Source organism: Argentina silus, assembly GCF_951799395.1.
Source record: "Argentina silus genome assembly, chromosome: 11".
Classification (NCBI taxonomy): Eukaryota; Metazoa; Chordata; class Actinopteri; order Argentiniformes; family Argentinidae; genus Argentina; species Argentina silus.
Window position 1 is genome coordinate 17,614,148 of NC_139665.1, and position 18,933 is coordinate 17,633,080.

General features: G+C 44.5%; 2 protein-coding genes across 2 annotated transcripts; one reads left to right on the plus strand and one right to left on the minus strand.

Moving 5' to 3' along the window:
* Positions 1-3,063: 3,063 nt before the first annotated feature.
* On the minus strand, positions 3,064-12,273 carry nsun2 (NOP2/Sun RNA methyltransferase 2). Its single transcript, XM_083679825.1, has 19 exons — positions 12,092-12,273; positions 11,380-11,537; positions 9,681-9,785; positions 9,405-9,510; positions 8,987-9,058; positions 8,770-8,854; positions 8,436-8,628; positions 7,738-7,812; positions 7,422-7,552; positions 7,218-7,291; positions 6,957-7,087; positions 6,321-6,417; positions 5,817-6,019; positions 5,622-5,714; positions 5,174-5,309; positions 4,369-4,449; positions 4,115-4,253; positions 3,912-3,951; positions 3,064-3,778 (listed from the first exon to the last, which is right to left on the minus strand). The coding sequence occupies exons 1-19, from the start codon at positions 12,167-12,169 to the stop codon at positions 3,475-3,477; spliced, it is 2,301 nt and encodes a 766-aa protein (XP_083535951.1). The 5' UTR covers positions 12,170-12,273; the 3' UTR covers positions 3,064-3,474.
* A 473-nt stretch (positions 12,274-12,746) lies between these two features.
* Positions 12,747-18,166, plus strand: srd5a1 (steroid-5-alpha-reductase, alpha polypeptide 1 (3-oxo-5 alpha-steroid delta 4-dehydrogenase alpha 1)). The gene is made up of 5 exons (XM_083680367.1): positions 12,747-13,191; positions 13,717-13,883; positions 14,161-14,262; positions 15,548-15,698; positions 16,019-18,166. Exons 1-5 carry the CDS (start codon positions 12,881-12,883, stop codon positions 16,083-16,085), a joined length of 798 nt encoding a protein of 265 aa, XP_083536493.1. The 5' UTR covers positions 12,747-12,880; the 3' UTR covers positions 16,086-18,166.
* The last annotated feature ends 767 nt before the right edge of the window (positions 18,167-18,933 follow it).

Below are 18,933 nucleotides of genomic sequence, written 5' to 3' on the forward strand. Positions count from 1 at the left end.
AGTAGAAAGAGAGGAGAGAAATGGATAAACAGTCGGAGAGAGGCAGAAAAAAAGAGAGAGAGAGAGAGAGAGGAAGAGAGGGAGAGAGAGAGAGAGAGAGAGAGCTGCACAGGTGATCTGCAAGAGAGGCAGAGTGAGAGAGAGCAAGGAAGATGTGTATCTGAGACAAGGAGGAAGTCAAGAAATCAGGAGAGGAGAGGAGAAAAAGAGAGAGAAACAGAGAAGTAGGGTAGAGAGAAAGCAGAGAAGGTGGAGGTAGAGAGAGAGGGGAGACGGTAGAGGTAGAGAGAGAGGGGAGACGGTAGAGGTAGAGAGAGAGGGGAGACGGTAGAGGTAGAGAGAGAGGGGAGACGGTAGAGGTAGAGAGAGAGGGGAGAAGGTAGAGGTAGAGAGAGAGGGGAGAAGGTAGAGGTAGAGAGAGAGGGGAGACGGTAGAGGTAGAGAGAGAGGGGAGACGGTAGAGGTAGAGAGAGAGGGGAGAATGGGAGGTGGAGAGAGACGGAAATGTGATCCTGTCTGGAGTGGATGTCATTATCAGTATTAGTGAGTTGGCAGTGTACGCTGCAACTAAAAGGCAGAGGGCATCACTCATGCTGGCAACACACACACACACACACACACACACACACACACACACACTTGAGTGCGCAAGCACATATATGCACAGCTTCAACACACAATCACGCACGCACGCACGCACGCACGCACGCACGCACGCACGCACGCACGCACGCACGCACGCACGCACGCACACACACACACACACACACACACACACACACACACACACAGAACTTCATTCTGCTCTCAGTTACTACCAGCAGTGCCAATGTGAGTGAAACAGCAGCATCATTATTCACTTCACCGGGTAAAGTAATTGTTGTTGGCAACAACAGACAGACAGAGTACGCTGAAGTAGAAGCTTTCTCCTGGCTAGCCGCTAGTTACTATAGCTGCAGTGTCAGGTTTTTTATCTCTAACATTGCATACACTCACTGAACACTTTATTAGGAACACTATACTAATACTGGGTAGGGCCTCCCTTTGCTCTCAAAACAGCCTCAATTCTTCGTAGCACTGATTCCACAAGATGTTGGAAACATTCCTTTGAGATTCTGGTCCATGATGACATGATGAATTGCATCACGCAATTCCTGCAGATTTTTCAGGTGCACTTTCAAGCTGTGAATCTCCCGTTCTAAAACATCCCAAAGGTGTTCTATTGGATTCAGATCCTGTGACTGGGAAGGCCACTGAAGAACACTGAACTCATTGTCATGTTCATGAAACCAGTTTGAGATGACTTTTGCTTTGTTACATGGTGCATTATAATGCAGGAAGTAGCCATTAGAAGATGGGTAAATTGCGGCCATGGAGGGATGCAGATGGTCAGCAACATTACTAAAATAGGCTGTGGCATTCAAGCAATGATTGATTGGTATTAACGGGCCCAAAGTGTGCCAAGAAAACATTCCCCACACCATTACACCACGAGAAAGTGTACAGGTGTTCCTAATAAAGTGTTCGGTGAGTGTATGTTAGTTGGGTCGTTCTGGCTGTGTGAAAACACTGATAGAGAGTCTTGTTTTGAAGCCAAGAATACTGGCTATCTACAGAATTACGATGACACTGTCTTTGTCTTCATCATAGGGCCAGCATGTTGGTGTTGCAGCAGCAGCAACAATGGATGAGTCACCAAGCCCGGCAGCTGCCCCCACACCACCCCGGGAAAACTAGCTGGCAAATTGGAATGCTTTCAGTTTCCATGCCTTTCACTTCATCACAGTGATTATGGGTGATGAAGGTGTGTTGTATGTGTTCATATTTTGTTTGGTGCATAATCATGGCTGGCAGGAGAGTAACAGCAATGAACAGACAGACAGACAGAGAGAGGGAAAGAGAGAGAAAGAGAGAGAGAGAGAGAGAGAGAAAGAGAGAGAGAGAGAGAGAGAGACTGAGAAAAAAATAGATTTTGGTGAACTTCACATTTTCAGAGTATTTTCACTCAGTCCTCTTTAAGTGAAACAAGAGGTGAAAACAAGCACAAGAACTCCTTGTATTCATTATTTTATTATAGAATTAGTGTGTTCACACTGCCCTTCTGTTTGAATGAGGACTTCATTTGTTTGCTTGCTGTTCCATGTCAGCAATGATGAGGTCTCAATCCACTTTGCTCTCATATCACATGAAGTGAACCAAACTACTTATTTGTCACCTCCTGGTTCACTTAAAGAGGACTCAGTTTGGTTCTTTCAAAGAGGACTGTATGTGAAAATCGCCTGTCACACTACATCTCTCTGATTCTCCTCCACACACCCAGGAGAACTGGACTGCTCTTTCGTGTCCTTAACTGACTCCATAACTCCCGACTCCTAAGTCTTTTTTATTATCTTTTTTATCTCTTTCTCTGCACACCCCCCAGCCTCTCTATCCATCGTCATACTCTCTCTTTTACCTTCTCTCTGCACTCTTGGCCCTCCCTCCCTCTCTTTCTATAGTATGTCCCTTTGTTCTCTCTTCTTACCATCCCTCTCTGTTAATGAATATTTCATTAATTAATTTCATTAATTCATGTTTTACTCGTCCGTTGGGGAACTTTTTTCTGCACATCACAGGCAGGCATAACAGCCGACTGTGCAAATACGAAACTGCAGAGACCCCCCCCCCACATCAGACAAACACATAACACACAGGTCACGCGACACGAGTACTTCCCTTTTCAGACTGAGCAATCAATCTCAGAGCCATAAATAATGACAGTGGAAGAGTATCTAGAGCAGAGAGGGTTGCTCGGCCAACGTCAATGGTGGATAGCAAAGACCTGACACGAAGAGGAAGTAAAAGGAGAGGAGAGAAGGAGGGGAAGGAAAGGAGAGGAGAGAAGGAGGGGAATGAAAGGAGAGGAGAGAAGGAGGGGAATGGAAGGAGAGGAGGGAATTTTATGTGCATGTACGTGGGAGGGGTCAGTCAATAATTTGTGGCTGTGTTTGTGTCTGCGTATGTTTGAATATGTGACGTGTGTTTCTGTAAGAGTTAAGCGACACAAACACAAAACAAATAAAATCACTTTCAGCAACTGTACATGGATTTAATAACTTCAATCAATTCCATATTTCCTCATTTCCTAATTACAATAATAGAAAACTGAAATGGCAGTTGATACAAACCTTCCAAACATGCACAATAAGGAAGAAACTAAGTCTCCCCCTTTGACCGTGGAGTTTCTGTTAAAATAACAAAACAAAAACAGCAGTATAAAATAAAACAAGCCACTTCACTAAAGCATGGACTCCAGGACCTGTCTTGTAGGGAGGGAGGGGGGGGGGGGGGGGGCTAGTTGTTTACCCGCCCCAACCCCCCCTCTCTCACATCTAGCCTCGGCCTAAGTAGCAGAGCTCAATCTTATAGAACATCTTTCTTTTCCTCCCTCGAGTCTCTCTCTCTCTCTCTCTCTCTTCTCCTCCCTGTCTTCTATCAGGTGCTCGTCACCTCCTGCGCCCCATTGGCTGTCGAGTCGGCGGAGCCATCTTTGTTCCCGTTCTCTGTGTTTGATCCTTCTTCCTGTTCTGGTACTACCTCCGTCTCTCCCTCTTTCCTCTCCTCTTTTCCCTCCCCATCCTTTGTTCCCTCGCCATGGCCCTGTCTCTGGTCTCTGAACACCTCCACCCCCAGCATGCGGAGGTAGTGGAATCTCTCGTTCCGAGGGACGAAAGCACGGATGGACGTTTTCCCCCTCCATCCACACAGCTCTATAGCACATTGAGGGGCATCAGGGTTACTGAGAAGGGGGGGAGAGAGAGAGAGAGCTGTGGTTATCTTTATAGAGTTCACTGACAAATGTCACTGTCAAGTGTGCATGCATATAGACACAAACACACACACTAATAAACACAGTTCAGGAAGACACTTACCTAGGGTCAGGCTGGTACCTAAGCACGATACTGCCCATATCTGAGGAAACACAAGACAAATAGAGCTAAATATAGAATACTTATTTGAATCCCAAAAAAGCAATGACTTGATACTGTAAGACACTGTGGGTGGATAGGACCAAGCACTTAAACCAAAAACCTTGCTCTATAGTTTGCTGAGGCACACAGACACACAAACGTACTGATTTTCTTGGCCTGGGCGTGAGCGTCGGACTCTAGCTTGTTGAGGTAAGGGTTCTCCTGGGTCAGCAACACTTTGATGTCCTCCACACTCACTGTAATCAGCCTGGACCGGATGTACGGGAAGAGTGTGTAGATACCCTGACAGGAGGAGAGGAGAGGGGGAGGAGGAGAGTGGGTATAAGTGTGTTAGCCTAACGTGAGGGGGAGAGGGTCAATGTGTGTGTGTGAGTGAGTGTGTGTGTGTGTGTGTTACCTCCTGAGCAAGCCTGAAGGCACAGCCAAACTGCTCCCCATCATTGTTGCGAGACCACACCTTCACACCTGTGTTAACGACCTGAAACACACACACACACAAGAATTTACATGTGTAATTGGGAAATAAGTAAATCATACAGTCAGCACTCTCAAATATAAAAAAAAATACAAAAAACAAAAAAACATAATTGAATGCATATCAGCAGTCACTGTTGACCCATTTCAACGTCAAGCCTCCACACCAGCAGATATTATTGTAGACAAAGAAAGGACAGTTCTAAAATCCACGTGACTTTTCAGTCCACCTCATAGCGGGAAAATCTAACTTGGCATCGCTGCATACACAATACTCTGAAAGGCACGGCACAAACAACGCATTCTCAGAGGTGAACCAACACAGAGACTCATTGTTTTGAATTGGCATGTATAATCCACTAACTGTAATTCCATTTAAATACCAAATTAAAGTGTTAATCTAGACTTCAGATCTAGGGGTCAGTCTAGTGATGCCAACTATGGGGACAGATACAGCCTGCTGTTGTTATGATTGTTATTGTTCTACCAGAGGCCTGGCAGATAGACATGGAAACCACATTACAAACAGAGAGGGAGATGGAGAGGCAGAGACGGTGACAAAGAGATGATGGGGAGGGGGGGGGGGGGGTCCCATCTGTTAGCCATGATGGGCTGGCAAGCAAGCAAGCATACACACACACACACACAAAATGCTTACACCTGTCAGAGATAGAACTCCCTCATCACATAATACCAAAACGTGCGCACACACACAATCACACACACACCTTCATGCGTTCACTGTTGTTGATGAGGACGTTGCGTAGCTCCTTAGAGACCATGTACAGGTGCCTCTTCTTCCCCTCGTGGGTTCTGGTCAGAACATTCTTCTTGGGAAAATTTGGAGCCAGGTCATAGAAGGACCTGGAACAGTTGAATAGAAGACACACACACATCAGCAAGCACAGAAGACACACACACACAGGGGCCCACTTTGCTGGAGCAGCAAAAAACTACTTAACAACTCAATACTTTATTTTCTTTAACATGTCTTTAACAACATTTCTGAGAAAACTCTTGATTATTCAACCAGAGTTTTTAGTAAACAGTCTGTAAATTAATTTGCATAATCATGGAAATCATGGATGCAGTATTTGGATTATTCCTCATTGCGTCTTTTAGAAATATTAAGGTAAAGACTTTGCTTCCATTTTACACACGCACGCACACACTCACTGTATAGGCGGGAAGACAGGGTCGTCCTCTGTGAGGAACACAAAGGGGTCTTCCTTGAAACCAAACAGTTTCATCTTCTTAGAAGGAGGCGGCCTACAATACATAAAAAGAGAAGAGGGTCAGAACACACACACACACACACACACACACACACACACTCTCTCTCTCTCTCTCTCTCTCTCTCTCTCGACTTACCCACACACTAAGTCTTTCTTGGGCTCCTGTGTTTGGTCTCCTGCCTCTGACTGTTTGGGTGTGTCCTCTCCTCCTTCCGCCTCCCTCTCTCCCTCATCCCCCTCCATAGGGGTCTCAGAGAGGGGGTTGTCGGTAGGAGTTGTGCCCACTGGGGAGTCTTCTGTCTCAGCCACTGAGCTGGAGGAAGGGTCCTGTTTCCTCAACTGAAGAGAGAGGAGGAGGAGGGGGGGTCAGACAGGGAGAAACAGAGAGGCAGATGGAAAAGGAGAGAGAGAAAGAAAGAGAGAGAGAGCTGTGAGTACTGAACCAGAGCAGATGAGACAAGTATTGTCTAAATCCACAAACAGGGAAGAGTCAATCCCAATGTGGGAATTCTACTCCACATCCCACTTCACTCAGGCTTTGGCAGGGATGGCTGGGAATCTAATGAACAGATCACAAGACTTCTCTGTGGAAAGACATGTCTGGATAAATCCTATCCGGGGGGAGGGGGGGGTGTAATACCTTCGGGAATCGTCTGTTCCAGGGCATCGGGGCTTTCTTCACCAGGACAGCTACGAAGAAGCCTCCAGTGTTCTGGTGATGGGGCAGGATCCTCATACTAACACACACACACACACACACACACACACACACACACACACACACACACACACACACACACACACACACACACACACACACACACACACACGATAATTACTTCTGGTATACTGGCGCCACCTTTTGTGGAAATATCAAGTGTTTGGTTCTGTGCAGAATATTTGCCTCAGAGAAACATAAGACAACAGTGCCCCCTGGTGGCAGAGATAAAACCCACATGGCATCGACAAATCAATCAAAAGGGATGCAGTGTTTACAAAATCAGTCACAACAGTATACATTCAACAGGCTCCAGTTTACACAGGTGTGCTGTGTAAGAGTGTGTGAGTGCGTGTTTAGAGTGTGTGAGAGACTCTACTTTACGCAGGGGTACGTGTGTGTGAGTGAGTGAGTGAGTGTGTGTTTCAGAGTACGCAGGTGCATGTGCTCAAATGGGAATAGACAGTTGTTCCAAATTAACTGACATGGTACAGAGCTGACAGTTTGAGCATTTTTCCCAAATGAAGTGGGCCCAGATGTGTGTGTGTGTGTGTGTACCATCTCTCCAGGTGCATAGCAGCCACTTTCTCTGGGTCTGTGGGGGGGAACATGGTGGGTCGTATCTGTGTGTGACGATCCTCTGGCACCTCTGACCAGTCCTTAAACCAATCCCCCTCCTTAGTCATCAACTAGAGAGAGACAGAGAGAGAAGGAGAGAGTGTGTGTGAGAGAGAGAGAGAGAGAGAGAGAGAGAGAGAGAGAGAGACACAGAGAAATATGGCTTAAAGAACGTATCATAACGGTGCAACTGTATCCCACCTTCCATGAAGAGACCCCAGGCATCCACTTCAGCCCCGGGAGGTCAGCAGAGGCGTCTGCTAGCTCCAACGCACCTTTGTGTGTGGGGGGGGGGGGGGAGAAGACAGTTACCACATTATAGAATTATAACTTGCATGACAGTGTGCGTGTGTGTATGTGTGTGTGTATGTGTGTGTGTGTGTGTGTGTGTGTGTACTGTGTTACCTTCACTCTTCTCCAGTAGCGATGCTATGACGGCCTCGTCCTCTATAGGGTTGAGAGAGCAGGTGGAGTAGACCATCCTGCCCCCTACGGCCAGCTGCTCCAGACCACGCACTGCTATACGGATCTGGAGACTGGGGAGAGGACACGCACACACACACACACACAAACACTTTACAGGTGGTGCTTTGCCAGAAATCGGCTGCTTAATATCAGTTCATTTGGATCAATTCCCACTTTATACAGTCTTCTGTTACGCCCTACATTTTTCACACACACACACACACACACACACACACACACACAACACATTCCTCACCCGTGGAGATGCAGGCTGTTGCTTGTTGTCCACTTTCTCCAGACGTCAACGTTCTTCCTCATGGTGCCGTCTCCACTGCAGAGGCGTGCAGAGCAGAGCGTTACGAATAGAGCACAGGTCGTGTTTGGGCAGAGACCCATAACAACCAGACATGCATGATCAAGGGAGTTCTCGCAGGGAGAAGTATTTACACAGGCGTGTATACACGCAGTATATACACCCCTCTTCCCTCCCCCCCTTATCTTCCTGCCACCCTCTCTCGGTCACTCTTCCCGCCTCTCCCTCCCTCAGTGCAGACGCTGTTGTCTTTGGCATGGGGACACGGCCTGGAGAGCTGTGGCCAAACACAGACTCAGCATTTGAGCGAGAACACTGGGAATTGCTCTTTTACCCACAGAGACTGGTGTGGTGAGGTACGACTGTAGTGTGTGTGTGTGTGTGTGTGTGTGTGTGTGTGTGTGTGTGTGTGTGTGTGTGCATTCGCACATTCTTGTGGTCCTGCCTGGTTTTCCCTGACTATAAACAGACAGTAGAGTTCTGTCCTTTGTGAAAGCCAATCATATAACAAAAGTCTGAGGTAGAGCCAAGCGTCTCTCCCGTGTCTCAAAGCCCATCGACCGACAACACCACACACAAAGAAAGGTCCCGCCTCCTCCCCCTGGCGGGCGGAGGTATTAAACCCCTTCCCTCCACAGTACCTGCAGGGGACATCGCAGAGGATGCGGTCGTAGAAGAGGACCTCCTTCTTGCCGTCTCTCTCCACCTGGAGCCGCGGTATGCCGGAGGCGTCGTGGTTGACCACCATGATGCAGGGGCTGTTCAGACGCTTGGCCTGGTGCACCAACAGGTAGCAGCGCTTGTTGTCCACGTCGTTGGCTATCACAAAACCCTCTAGAGCACAGAGAGAGAGAGAGAGACAGACAGAAGACTTTCGTTTCTTTAGGATCAGAAATAGCTATGTTTAGGGAGACAAAGAAATGAATATAATATGCAACATTTACTGTCGCTCCAGCTTAGGTGTGTGTGTGTTACCTGGGAAGGGAACATCCATGTCAGAGTGGAGCATCTCTATGAGCTGGGCTGTCTTTGACCCAGGAGCGGCACACATGTCCAGGATCTACACGGGAACACACACCTCATTAGACTCCTAGGGGCTAGGGGGAGAAGTGGCTGACAATAGAAATGGTACCGGGCCTTGCAGATTATGCATTATCTGTATTCTGACAGAAAATCAACCTGCTGTGCTTACCTTATGGTGGGACTCTATCTTCATTAACAGAGGGGGAATCATACTGACAGCTTCTTGTCTGCTGATGTTTCCCTGTGAGGACGAAAAACAAGTCGATTCAACACTACCATTATGAGGAAGAGGCGGGTGCCCTCTGGTATCCAGCTCCTAACCTTTAAAGTAAGCTTGGGGAAGTTGCTCCAAACAGGTTTGAAATGAGTGATGCCTCGAGAGATCATACCTTGCTTGGGCAGATCCAAAAAAACCCTACATTTTCTACAATGTTGCAAGCTAGCAAAGGCAACAACCCTCTCCGATTGGAAAAGACGGTGCAAATAACAACAAACAACCTATCTAAAATTCGGCTAATCTAAAATTCTCCAGACCCCCAAAAGAGGCGTGAGAACAACATGATTTGGAGGTATGGCTCCTAACTCACCGACTCGGTCTCGCTGACCAGGAACTGGTGGAACTTCTCCAGCAGGGGAGACTTCCTCAGGATCTTCCTGCTCATGTTGGTGTGCCAGGCCAGTTCATCAGGATACCTGAGAACACACACACACACACACACACACACACACACACACACACACACACACACACCAGAGGTTACACACCCACACGGAAACACAGCTTGTGTGTCTTGTCTTTTCTGTGGTGTGTGTGTGTGTCTTGTCTGTGTGTGTGTGTGTGTGCATGCGTTCTTTGATCTTACCAGCTCAGAGACTGGGGAGCCTCTATCTTCTGACCATCAATCTCCACTTCCTGAATCTCCTTGAAGTACTTCTCCTTCAGACAGTGAAGGATCTCTTTGGCATGACTGGGCAAAGAGAAACACAGAACAGAACAGTTACTCATGAAGAGAGATTAATGGTGAGAGATACTAATGAGAGATAGCGGAAGTAGTGCTCTGGACAGCTCCATAAAAGGTGCAGAGGCCTTAGCCCGAGCGGACCTCACAACTGTACGTATGTGGGGTCCTATGTTGGCTGCTGAGGGGATTCTCACCTACAAGATAAAGTTGTCCTACAGGTCTGAACGTTATCCAATTCCTGATTGCGATACCTCATTGTGAACCTAAAGTCCTCTACTTCCATACTACCCAGAAGGAATTTTCGATTGCAACATATAGAACTTTAATCCACCATTTAAGACGAATACCTTCCCGAAGACACACTTCTTGCAGCTCAGTTCCCAAACATCCTGTACCTGTGTACCTTCCAGGTACCTCCAATCGGGAATTAGTTTAGCGATTGGGATTTATATGCCCGCTACAGACCTGCTAATCTAATTGCACCCACCCTTTGTGGGTGGAATTGGAGGTACCAAAGTCTGGACACACCTGCTCATTCAATGGTTTTTCTTTCTTTCTTTTTTTAAAATTATTTTCTACATTGTAGAAATTGTACAAACCTTTGACTGGTACTGTATGTATGTGTGTGTGTGTGTGTGTGTGTGTGTTCCTATGCTATATATATATATATATATATATATATATATATATATATATATATATATATATATATATATATATATATATATATATAGCATAGGAACAGATGGCGCTGATGCGTGAATTAAGCATCACCCTGTCATATAATTGTATTTTCATATCCTACCATTAGCAAATCTTATTTTCCTTGAGAATGGTATGGAAGCTCTGAAATGCATGACATTTGCTGGTTTTGCTTTTGACTCAACAGAGAGGCATACTTTGAGCAACTTTCCCCACTATATTTTCCCCATATATGGTACTGGGCCCATGCTCAAAGTATGCCTCTCTGTTGAGAGAAAGAGTACATCCACAATTATACAAAACAAACTGTTAGAATGCATGTACGAAGTGTACAATACAGGGAGGAGAGCGCTACAGAGGTGTCTAAGGCTGCCTTTGTGGCAGTGCAGGCTGACGAGACAACAGACATCTTGCCAGTCCTGCACTATTTGTTACCAGACAACACTGTGACTGAGAAGTTTTTGGGAGTTTGTGGAGGTGAAGGACAAAAATAGCTACACTGTTGCCTGAGGCGGCTTGTTTATTGTTTAGATGTCTGCCGCATCTTTACTATTGCTTTCCTACAGGGGGCTGCTGTGTGCAAATTGGACTGGCAAAAGTAGTCACATAGCAAGCGATCATAGCTAAACAGAAAGTAAACATGTTGGAAATAGAAGCTGCATGATGAAAGAGTTCCACATTTTTCCTAATCTTCAAATATATTCTGTGTTTCATTTGACTGGTTTCACTGGCATGCATCTGATTGTTTTGGTTAAAAAGAGTGTTTTGCACCAAAATGTTGGGGTTAAAAACGGCACCGCGTAGGAGTGAATCCCCTTGACAGCCTACGTAGTTGAGCCTCGGACCCCACATGCATAGTTGTGAGGTCCGCCCGGGCTCCAGAGGATCCCGTACTCACCTCTTGTATCCAGTGATGCGGATGGTGGCCGGCAGTGGTTCCCTCATGGCATCCATGAACTGTTCAAACTCTCCCTCAGGCACCAGCCCCAGCTCCTGGTAGTACCGCTCAAACAGCTTGTTCTCCTTCACGATGTCAGCATAGCCAGCTCCCCAGCCCTGGAGGATGGAGAAAGAAAAGAGTAGGAAAGGACATGGGCCACGGGTAGAGTGAAGGAAGTGAGTGTTTAGATTGTAACCTCAGCTCCAATAGTATAATCGGAGGGGAGATCAATATAGGCTAAGTAGGGGTAGGACATGAATAAATGCATGGGAGCAATGAAGCAGACATTGGTTGAACGTCTCCTTCCTTGAGGTAATCACTGATCTGAAATAACTAGACAGTTGTACTCCATGTAATGGAAACATTGTTTATGTCGTTTATATTTGGAGTATTTTCACAATCAGTTTTATCATGTATTGGACAGATGCTGTAGCTAACCAGCATACAAGCAACAGGTAAAAACACAAATCACACATTGTGTGGCAGCTCATAATTTGCGTTTACCTGTGCAATGGATACGCCACCATTTAGGCGGTGGTTTGTAAACCAATTATGCATGCTGTCTTGATAGAATACATGGCATGATAGTAATCTGATGTTAGCTAGCTACATTACTACACGTATGCTACTAGCTTGTAGTAGCAAACCTATGAGTTGCTCCGAAACTTACAGCGTTATCTCTGTTATCCCTTCCACCGGGCTTGCCATTTTGATGATTTTTCTGTCTCTGTCTGCTTCTTTTCCCCATGTTGGAACAGACCACCCTGGATATGAAACTGCGAAACGTGTTCAGGATGTAATCAAAACAATTTATCTAGCAGCGTGAAACGCGAAAGCTGTTCTGGTTCAACTCGTGCGCTGGCCGCTGACGCACACTCTTGCATGCGCACCCATGTGAGACAGGACCAGTTTTAGTGGCCTTTGACTTCGCCTGATAAAAAAAAAAGTAGTGTTGAATTTGGTGGAGCGTTGCAGTGATGTTGCCGTATTAAAATGATAAATTCAAATATTTTGGGAAATAATTTGTCCAAGAGGAAAATACTCACCATTGTAACATTAGCTATCGGGTGATTGATACCACTGACTTGATACACCCGTGCGTCATCTTACTCAGGGTTGATTCACAATTATTACATTTTGCACAGTGGTGATTTTGGCCCTTGCTACATTGCATTCGATTTAGGGTTGATATTGGTTGTAGAGAGTACAGAGTAACTCGATTGGTGTATTCGTATCAACGCTCCTCCTTTCGCTGTTCCGATTGGTGGATGGAGCTGAACACACCAGTGCGTTTGATCGCATGTTTCACACAAGTGACAGCCAAAGTGACATCTGATATCAATTCAGACTAAGAGGGTGATACAGTACTGGTTACAACACTGCAATTATTGTTTCGACGATTTATTAATAACAACTGTAGACATATTAGTTTCTGCCGACAATTTTATATCCAGTCACTATGGACGGTGTCATCTCGAAGCTGTTCTCCTCGGAGGCTGAGGAGTTGTATGTTTTGTACCATTTAGCTTACTTCATGATTTTCATGGCAGCGTGTACATTCTTAACGTTACTTTTTGAGAACGTTCCCTATGGCAGATACGCGTCAAGCAAATATGGATTTCCTGTCAACGTGAAATTCGCCTGGTTCGTTCAGGAACTACCCGCATTTGTGGTGCCACTGTGCCTAGTGTTTTGGACGTCTGCTGCAAAAACCACGCATCTCCCCAATCAGCTATTACTGGCTATGTATTTCTTCCACTATGTGCAAAGGTAGAGCAGTGGCAATCACTTGATATACTCCTGGATTTTTCACACCTAGTATGTGTTATGTTCAGTGGAGTTCAGCTGTTCTCATTAATGTTTCTATTCTACAATCATACATGCAAAAGTGACTGTAATAGAGATCATACCTGTGTAACTATGTTATGTGTGTATGACATAAGTTTATTTATCATCAGCACAGGATCCAGCAGTAAACAGTACAATGACATGCTTTTGAAGAACTGCCTCTCAACAGTGCAGTGAAATACAAGGATAGGAATAAAACTGCTGTATTAGGTGCTTGTCATTCATGCACAGCTATGTGTCAATGTTTTACGCAACAATTATTCATACAGGATGTAGGAACAGAATAATTGATTTAGAATTATACTACTGAATGCCAGAACAGCTCACACACCAATATTGGTCTGCCTGAACTGTTACATATAGGTGGTGGTGTGCAGGCTGTCAAGATGTCACTAAAACCTTTACTACAGGTGGTGAAGTAACTCATTATTTTTTGTTTTGTTTCAGATCTCTCATTTATCCGTTTTTTATCAGAGGAGGGAAATCCACACCGTTTGCGTCTTTCGCCCTGGCCTTTGTCTTCTGCATATATAACGGCTACATGCAGGTCAGATACCTGAGCCACTATGCAGAGTACCCTGCAGACTGGGTGACACACCCCTGCTTCATCCTAGGTAAGACTGCCATAGACCACCTTCTTCTTGTCGTGAGGTAAAATATCAAGAAAAAAGTCTACCTTCCCTAAAAATATAGCCTAAATTTGATTACAAGGGTTTTTTTAAATAACAATGTAACTGCTGTCTCTGCTGTGTTGTGAAATTGCCTGGGAATACAATATGATCATCTTGAGCTAATGATATCCAAGAACATTTTTTATTTTACTCACTGTCACCTCATTGCTTAGTAGTAAATGACACTGGCGTTCTAAGCTTTCCATTGGTTTATTTCCAGGATCTGTGCTGTGGTTGGTGGGTTGGCTGATTAATGTTCACTCTGATCACATCCTGAGGAACCTAAGAAAGCCTGGAGAGACTGGCTATAAGATACCGACAGGTAAGACATGCTTTTTTCCAATCAACACCACTGTCTAGAAGTGTTTTCCTCAAGGAGTGAAGATCTTGAATCCCCTTGAAGTACTTCTTATCCATAGCATGCACTAATAGGAGAGCGAACACAGCTTATTCCCCTCACTGTCCCAAGAGCTCTGGACCTTTATGGCACAGGCATATTTACCCTGTAACCAAGATGTCGCTGGTTCAAGCTATGCTCTGTCTGTTTTCCCCTTAAATCATTACACTCTGACAAACATGTCTTTCTGCCTTGAATTGGACAAGTAAAAATTGCCCTGGTCTGTCAGTGAGTCATTACATGCACTACATTCATGAGAGGGAGAGAGAGGGAGAGAGGGGGAGGAGGAGGGGGGGCTTCCCCTGACTTCAGACCAGACGTAAATGGAGTTAGACAGCACGTTGTAACACATTTGCATCCATGCTCAGCTGTCTGAACCCACTGTAAACCGTACAGCTAGGCTACAGTCGTTAGTATACACAGCTGTTAGAGTGGATGCCATTTCGAAATAATATGTCTACTGCTCAACATACAGTGCATTCGGAAAGTATTCAGACCCCTTCACTTTTTCCACATTTTCTTATGTTACAGCCTTATTCTAAAATGGATTGACAAAGCGAAAACAGGTTTTTTAGAAACATTTGCTAAAAAAAATATAAAAAACTGAAATATCACATTTACATAAGTATTCAGACCCTTTACTCTGTTGAAGCCTGGGGGCAACTTGTGATGAACCAGTTAAAACCCTCCACCCTGAGGCCTTGTAGAAATCAAGCTTTGCAGGAGAGACTGGAGAATGTAGTAGGATGTGTATTGTCATGCCAAATGAACATCCAGGCACTCCTGGAATCCTGTCAGGAATGCTCATGAAGAGGTAGTTGACGAACACATGGGCTGTACTCAAATAGGGGATGACCTGTCAGCCGTCTTTGGCCAGTGTGAAGCTGTGTTCATACCTGTTGACGTTGCCTCACTGATTTATAATGACCTCAACACTCCCAACATCTACTTTCAACAGCTCATTGTTGAGGAGAACACTGACTGAGAATGTTCCTGATTTTCTTATACATAATGAATTCTGATTCTGAAAAGCAGCTATTCATTCAATATTCCAAACGGTTCCCCTAATATGGCTGCTGTTCCAAGCTCCAGAGAACATAGATTGTGTAGAGACCCTGTATAAAGCCTGAGCATCTCCACCCCGCCGATGCTACAATATGAGTGAAAGTGCCTGTTTATACCTGTTCTAATTCTATGGTTCGTTCTGCAGGTGGTCTGTTTGTGTATATATCTGGAGCCAACTTCTTTGGAGAGATAACAGAGTGGGCAGGGTTCGCTCTGGCTGCTCACTCGGTACACAGCGCATCCTTCGCCATCTTCACCCTCATTGTCCTCTCCAGCAGAGCTGTGGCCCACCACAGGTAACAACCACACACTGCTGTTATTACAGTCCAGTGTTATGATTGATACTAACGGTAACTTCTGAAGGTTTTCCTGTCTGATGCTCCCATTTTGTGGTTGTTGTAGCCTCGTTATTGCATTTGGCACACTGTAAGTTGCTCTGGAGAAGATGAAAGGCTATCGTGCAAGGCTAAGTCACTTTATGAATGCCATACTTCACCATCCAGTGTAATGTAATGTTGTTGTTTATAAGCAGGAGTCCGAAACAACAGAAATGTGTATAGATGTTGAATACGTGCATTAGCCTACTGAACATGCAACATACAACTTGTTTCTATAGGTGGTATCTTATGAAATTTGAAGACTACCCCAAATCCAGGAAGGCTTTGATACCATTTGTGTTCTGATGGACAACTATGATGGTCTATCATCTATCAGCTCGCCTTGGTAACCCTCAGCCCACCACCACTACATGAACTGACTGCTGTCTACATTGATAGATAGTTTTTGTTTTACACTCAAGAGGGACCATGAATGACACTAAATGAAACAGTTTACAATGAACTTTGGTGAGAAGACATGAAGAACTCTAGAAACAACACTGCTGTCAAAGGCTTCATCTGAACCACCATCAACACTTGAATATTCACTGACGACTGATACTTTGATAAGACTATCATGTTGCACACTGAACCGACCAACCTCACTCGCTTCAATGATACTGTATGAAGGAGCTGTCTTCAGTTTATTGAAGAGAAAAATAGCGTAGTGTACTTCATTAAATTCTGTATGAATGAATTGGAATGTACTGTACAAGCAATAACCGTTTCCTCAGTTTTAGGAGCCTTCGTTTTTCACCTCCACTCCATTCTGCTCTGGAACATGAGGTCTTCATCCATCTCCTCCTTTGCTCTCAACAGATCCTGACTGTAGCAAAGCCTTCATTCTTGGGGTATCCCTCATCGGTTTTTATGTCCATTCAATTGCAATGAATCACACAAGAGCTCTAAATCTCACAAATGATAGGAAGCCATTTTCTCTCTTTGTACTGCACTGCATCAGCTAGTAGGAGAGATATTGACATTCAAGAACATAGCTTTGCTAGGACGACTTGAGTTTGTCATCTGGAGAAGTGGACAGTCATGTAGCACAGCTGCATTTCATTCCTGAGTGCTGCTCTCTCCCTCCTGTCCTCATTCACTCCCCTCCACAGATCTGATAGGACTAATAGGTAAAAATGAATATAACTGAACCTAGGTGGTACTATTGCTCATACAACCTTAGTTGTCTCAAATCTTCAAAGGGGAATGATTGAGGGCAGAGGGGACATCTTTCTGGGATGAAATGCGTCCTAGCACTGTGAAGGGACAAAGCCACCAGCCACCATGGAAGAGGAGAGAGAGATAAAGAGATGGAGTGAGAATGAGAGAGATGGAATGAGAGATCTTATGACAGAGAGGGGGAATGAAAGTGTATGTGTGTCAAGTCAATTCCCATAAGCGTATCCTGCAGTGCAGTCTGTCCCATTACTTCTTTCCCAGATCTCCCAGTGTAGACCATGCCTATGAAAAACATTTTCCAACAACAAGGACCAAGTGAGGTGGTAATATAATGCTTGTAGACACAATTGAGGTGGTAATATAATGCTTGTAGACACAATTGAATGTACTATTATAATAAACAGTGCTTTCATTTTTGCACACAAGGCTATCTTACGTGTGTGGGTGTGTGGGGGTGTGTGTGTGTGTGTGTGTGTGTGTGTGTTTATGCATGTGTGAGGTAACAGATCGCTCTGCTGATCAAGATCAAGATTCTTTATTTGTCACGTGCATACAAGTATACAGTGAAATGCAAAAGTGACAGTGCCACAGAGTAGTGCAACAATACGTTTTAAAATAGAATAAAATAAAATAGAAGTACTAAAAAATATAAACAGTATGAACAGTATAAACAGTATCAACAATATAAACAGTATAAGCAGTATAAACAGCGGTGAAGCAATGTACGCAATGGAATGGCAATATACAGTGGCAATGACAGGTTAACAGTACACATAATTACAGTGGAGGATGAGTCTGCAATGGATGATTATGTGTGTGCATATGTGTTATGATGTCAATGAGTGTGTGAGTGACTTGAGGGGGGCACTGGTGGGGTCATTGTTGATGATGGATATATTGTATGGATATGATGGATATATTGTTGATGAGGGATATATTGTATACTGTATGTAGTGACAACCCTCATGTGAGGTTTCTCTGCTCTGTCATCACATCTCTTCCTCTGGCTGTGATGTGGGTTTTCGATTTTACTGTATTTGCACTTTCAGAACTAGTCATAAAGAAAAACAAGCATATTTTGCAGGATGAGGCTGGAAACCCCAGGGGGCATTTAAGTGGGCCCTCACCCTTAAATAATGAAAATAATTTGTTTTCATATTTGTTTAACCTTGCAATTGAGGTGGTCAGAGATTTTCTAAACATTGCTAGACAAGAAACTCAAAGGGGTGCCTAAACACTCAGGGGAGTGGGGGAGTAATAGGCCACTTCAACAAGTCAACAAAGAAATGATAGCCTACAAATTCAAGGTGTAAACATTACCATGGATAAAGACAAAAGTGTGGTAATTGCTTGAACCAAACTTCCTTCCAATGTACAGCACTGTGTATTTGTCTACATTACTCACTGAAGCTTGAACTTCTTGTCTTTGGTCTGATAAAAAAATAAATTGTCAACTAAAGCATTCGTTGATGAATCTGTACAGCCGTACAACAAATCCAGTATATCGCCCCTTTCATAGAACAAATAATGTCACAGTGTGCTCACCATACTCAGTCTGACATCCCAACTTGAATGCAAGATACAGTGTATTACCACACAACTCATGCCTTCAGTGATTTGAATTGCCGCAATGTTACACACTGGTTGTAAAGTAATGACACTATGAGACGAAAAATATTTCATCCAAACAAACGTTTGGTTTTAGTTATGTTGATTGTGGTGTAAAATGTTGTGGTTTGGGAGTTCATGACATGCCTGTGACATGCTGCAACAAGGTTTTCTGCATTTCCATTCTAGCCTTATCTGTCCCCCATCCTCACTAGCTCATACCGTGATCCAATTCCATTTCAGTTCTTAAACACTGATCTGTACAGTGTGTTCACTGATCTTAATCACTAGATTGCAGGATATACATTGCCTATAGAAAGTCATCATACCCCTTTGAAATAGTTACTATACTTGTTGTACAGCCTGA

Bases quoted from the DNA above. Each gene is read 5' to 3' on its own strand.
- nsun2 (XM_083679825.1), bottom strand. From the start codon at position 12,169: ATGGGGAAAAGAAGCAGACAGAGACAGAAAAATCATCAAAATGGCAAG. The intron at 8,855-8,986 runs GTAAGCACAGCA...GTTCCCGTGTAG, and splicing joins AGATAGAGTCCCACCATAAG to ATCCTGGACATGTGTGCCGC. The intron at 4,450-5,173 runs GTGTGTGTGTGA...TGTGTGTTTCAG, and splicing joins ACAACAGTGAACGCATGAAG to GTCGTTAACACAGGTGTGAA.
- srd5a1 (XM_083680367.1), top strand. From the start codon at position 12,881: ATGGACGGTGTCATCTCGAAGCTGTTCTCCTCGGAGGCTGAGGAGTTG. The intron at 13,192-13,716 runs GTAGAGCAGTGG...GTTTTGTTTCAG, and splicing joins TTCTTCCACTATGTGCAAAG to ATCTCTCATTTATCCGTTTT. The intron at 15,699-16,018 runs GTAACAACCACA...TTGTTTCTATAG, and splicing joins AGAGCTGTGGCCCACCACAG to GTGGTATCTTATGAAATTTG.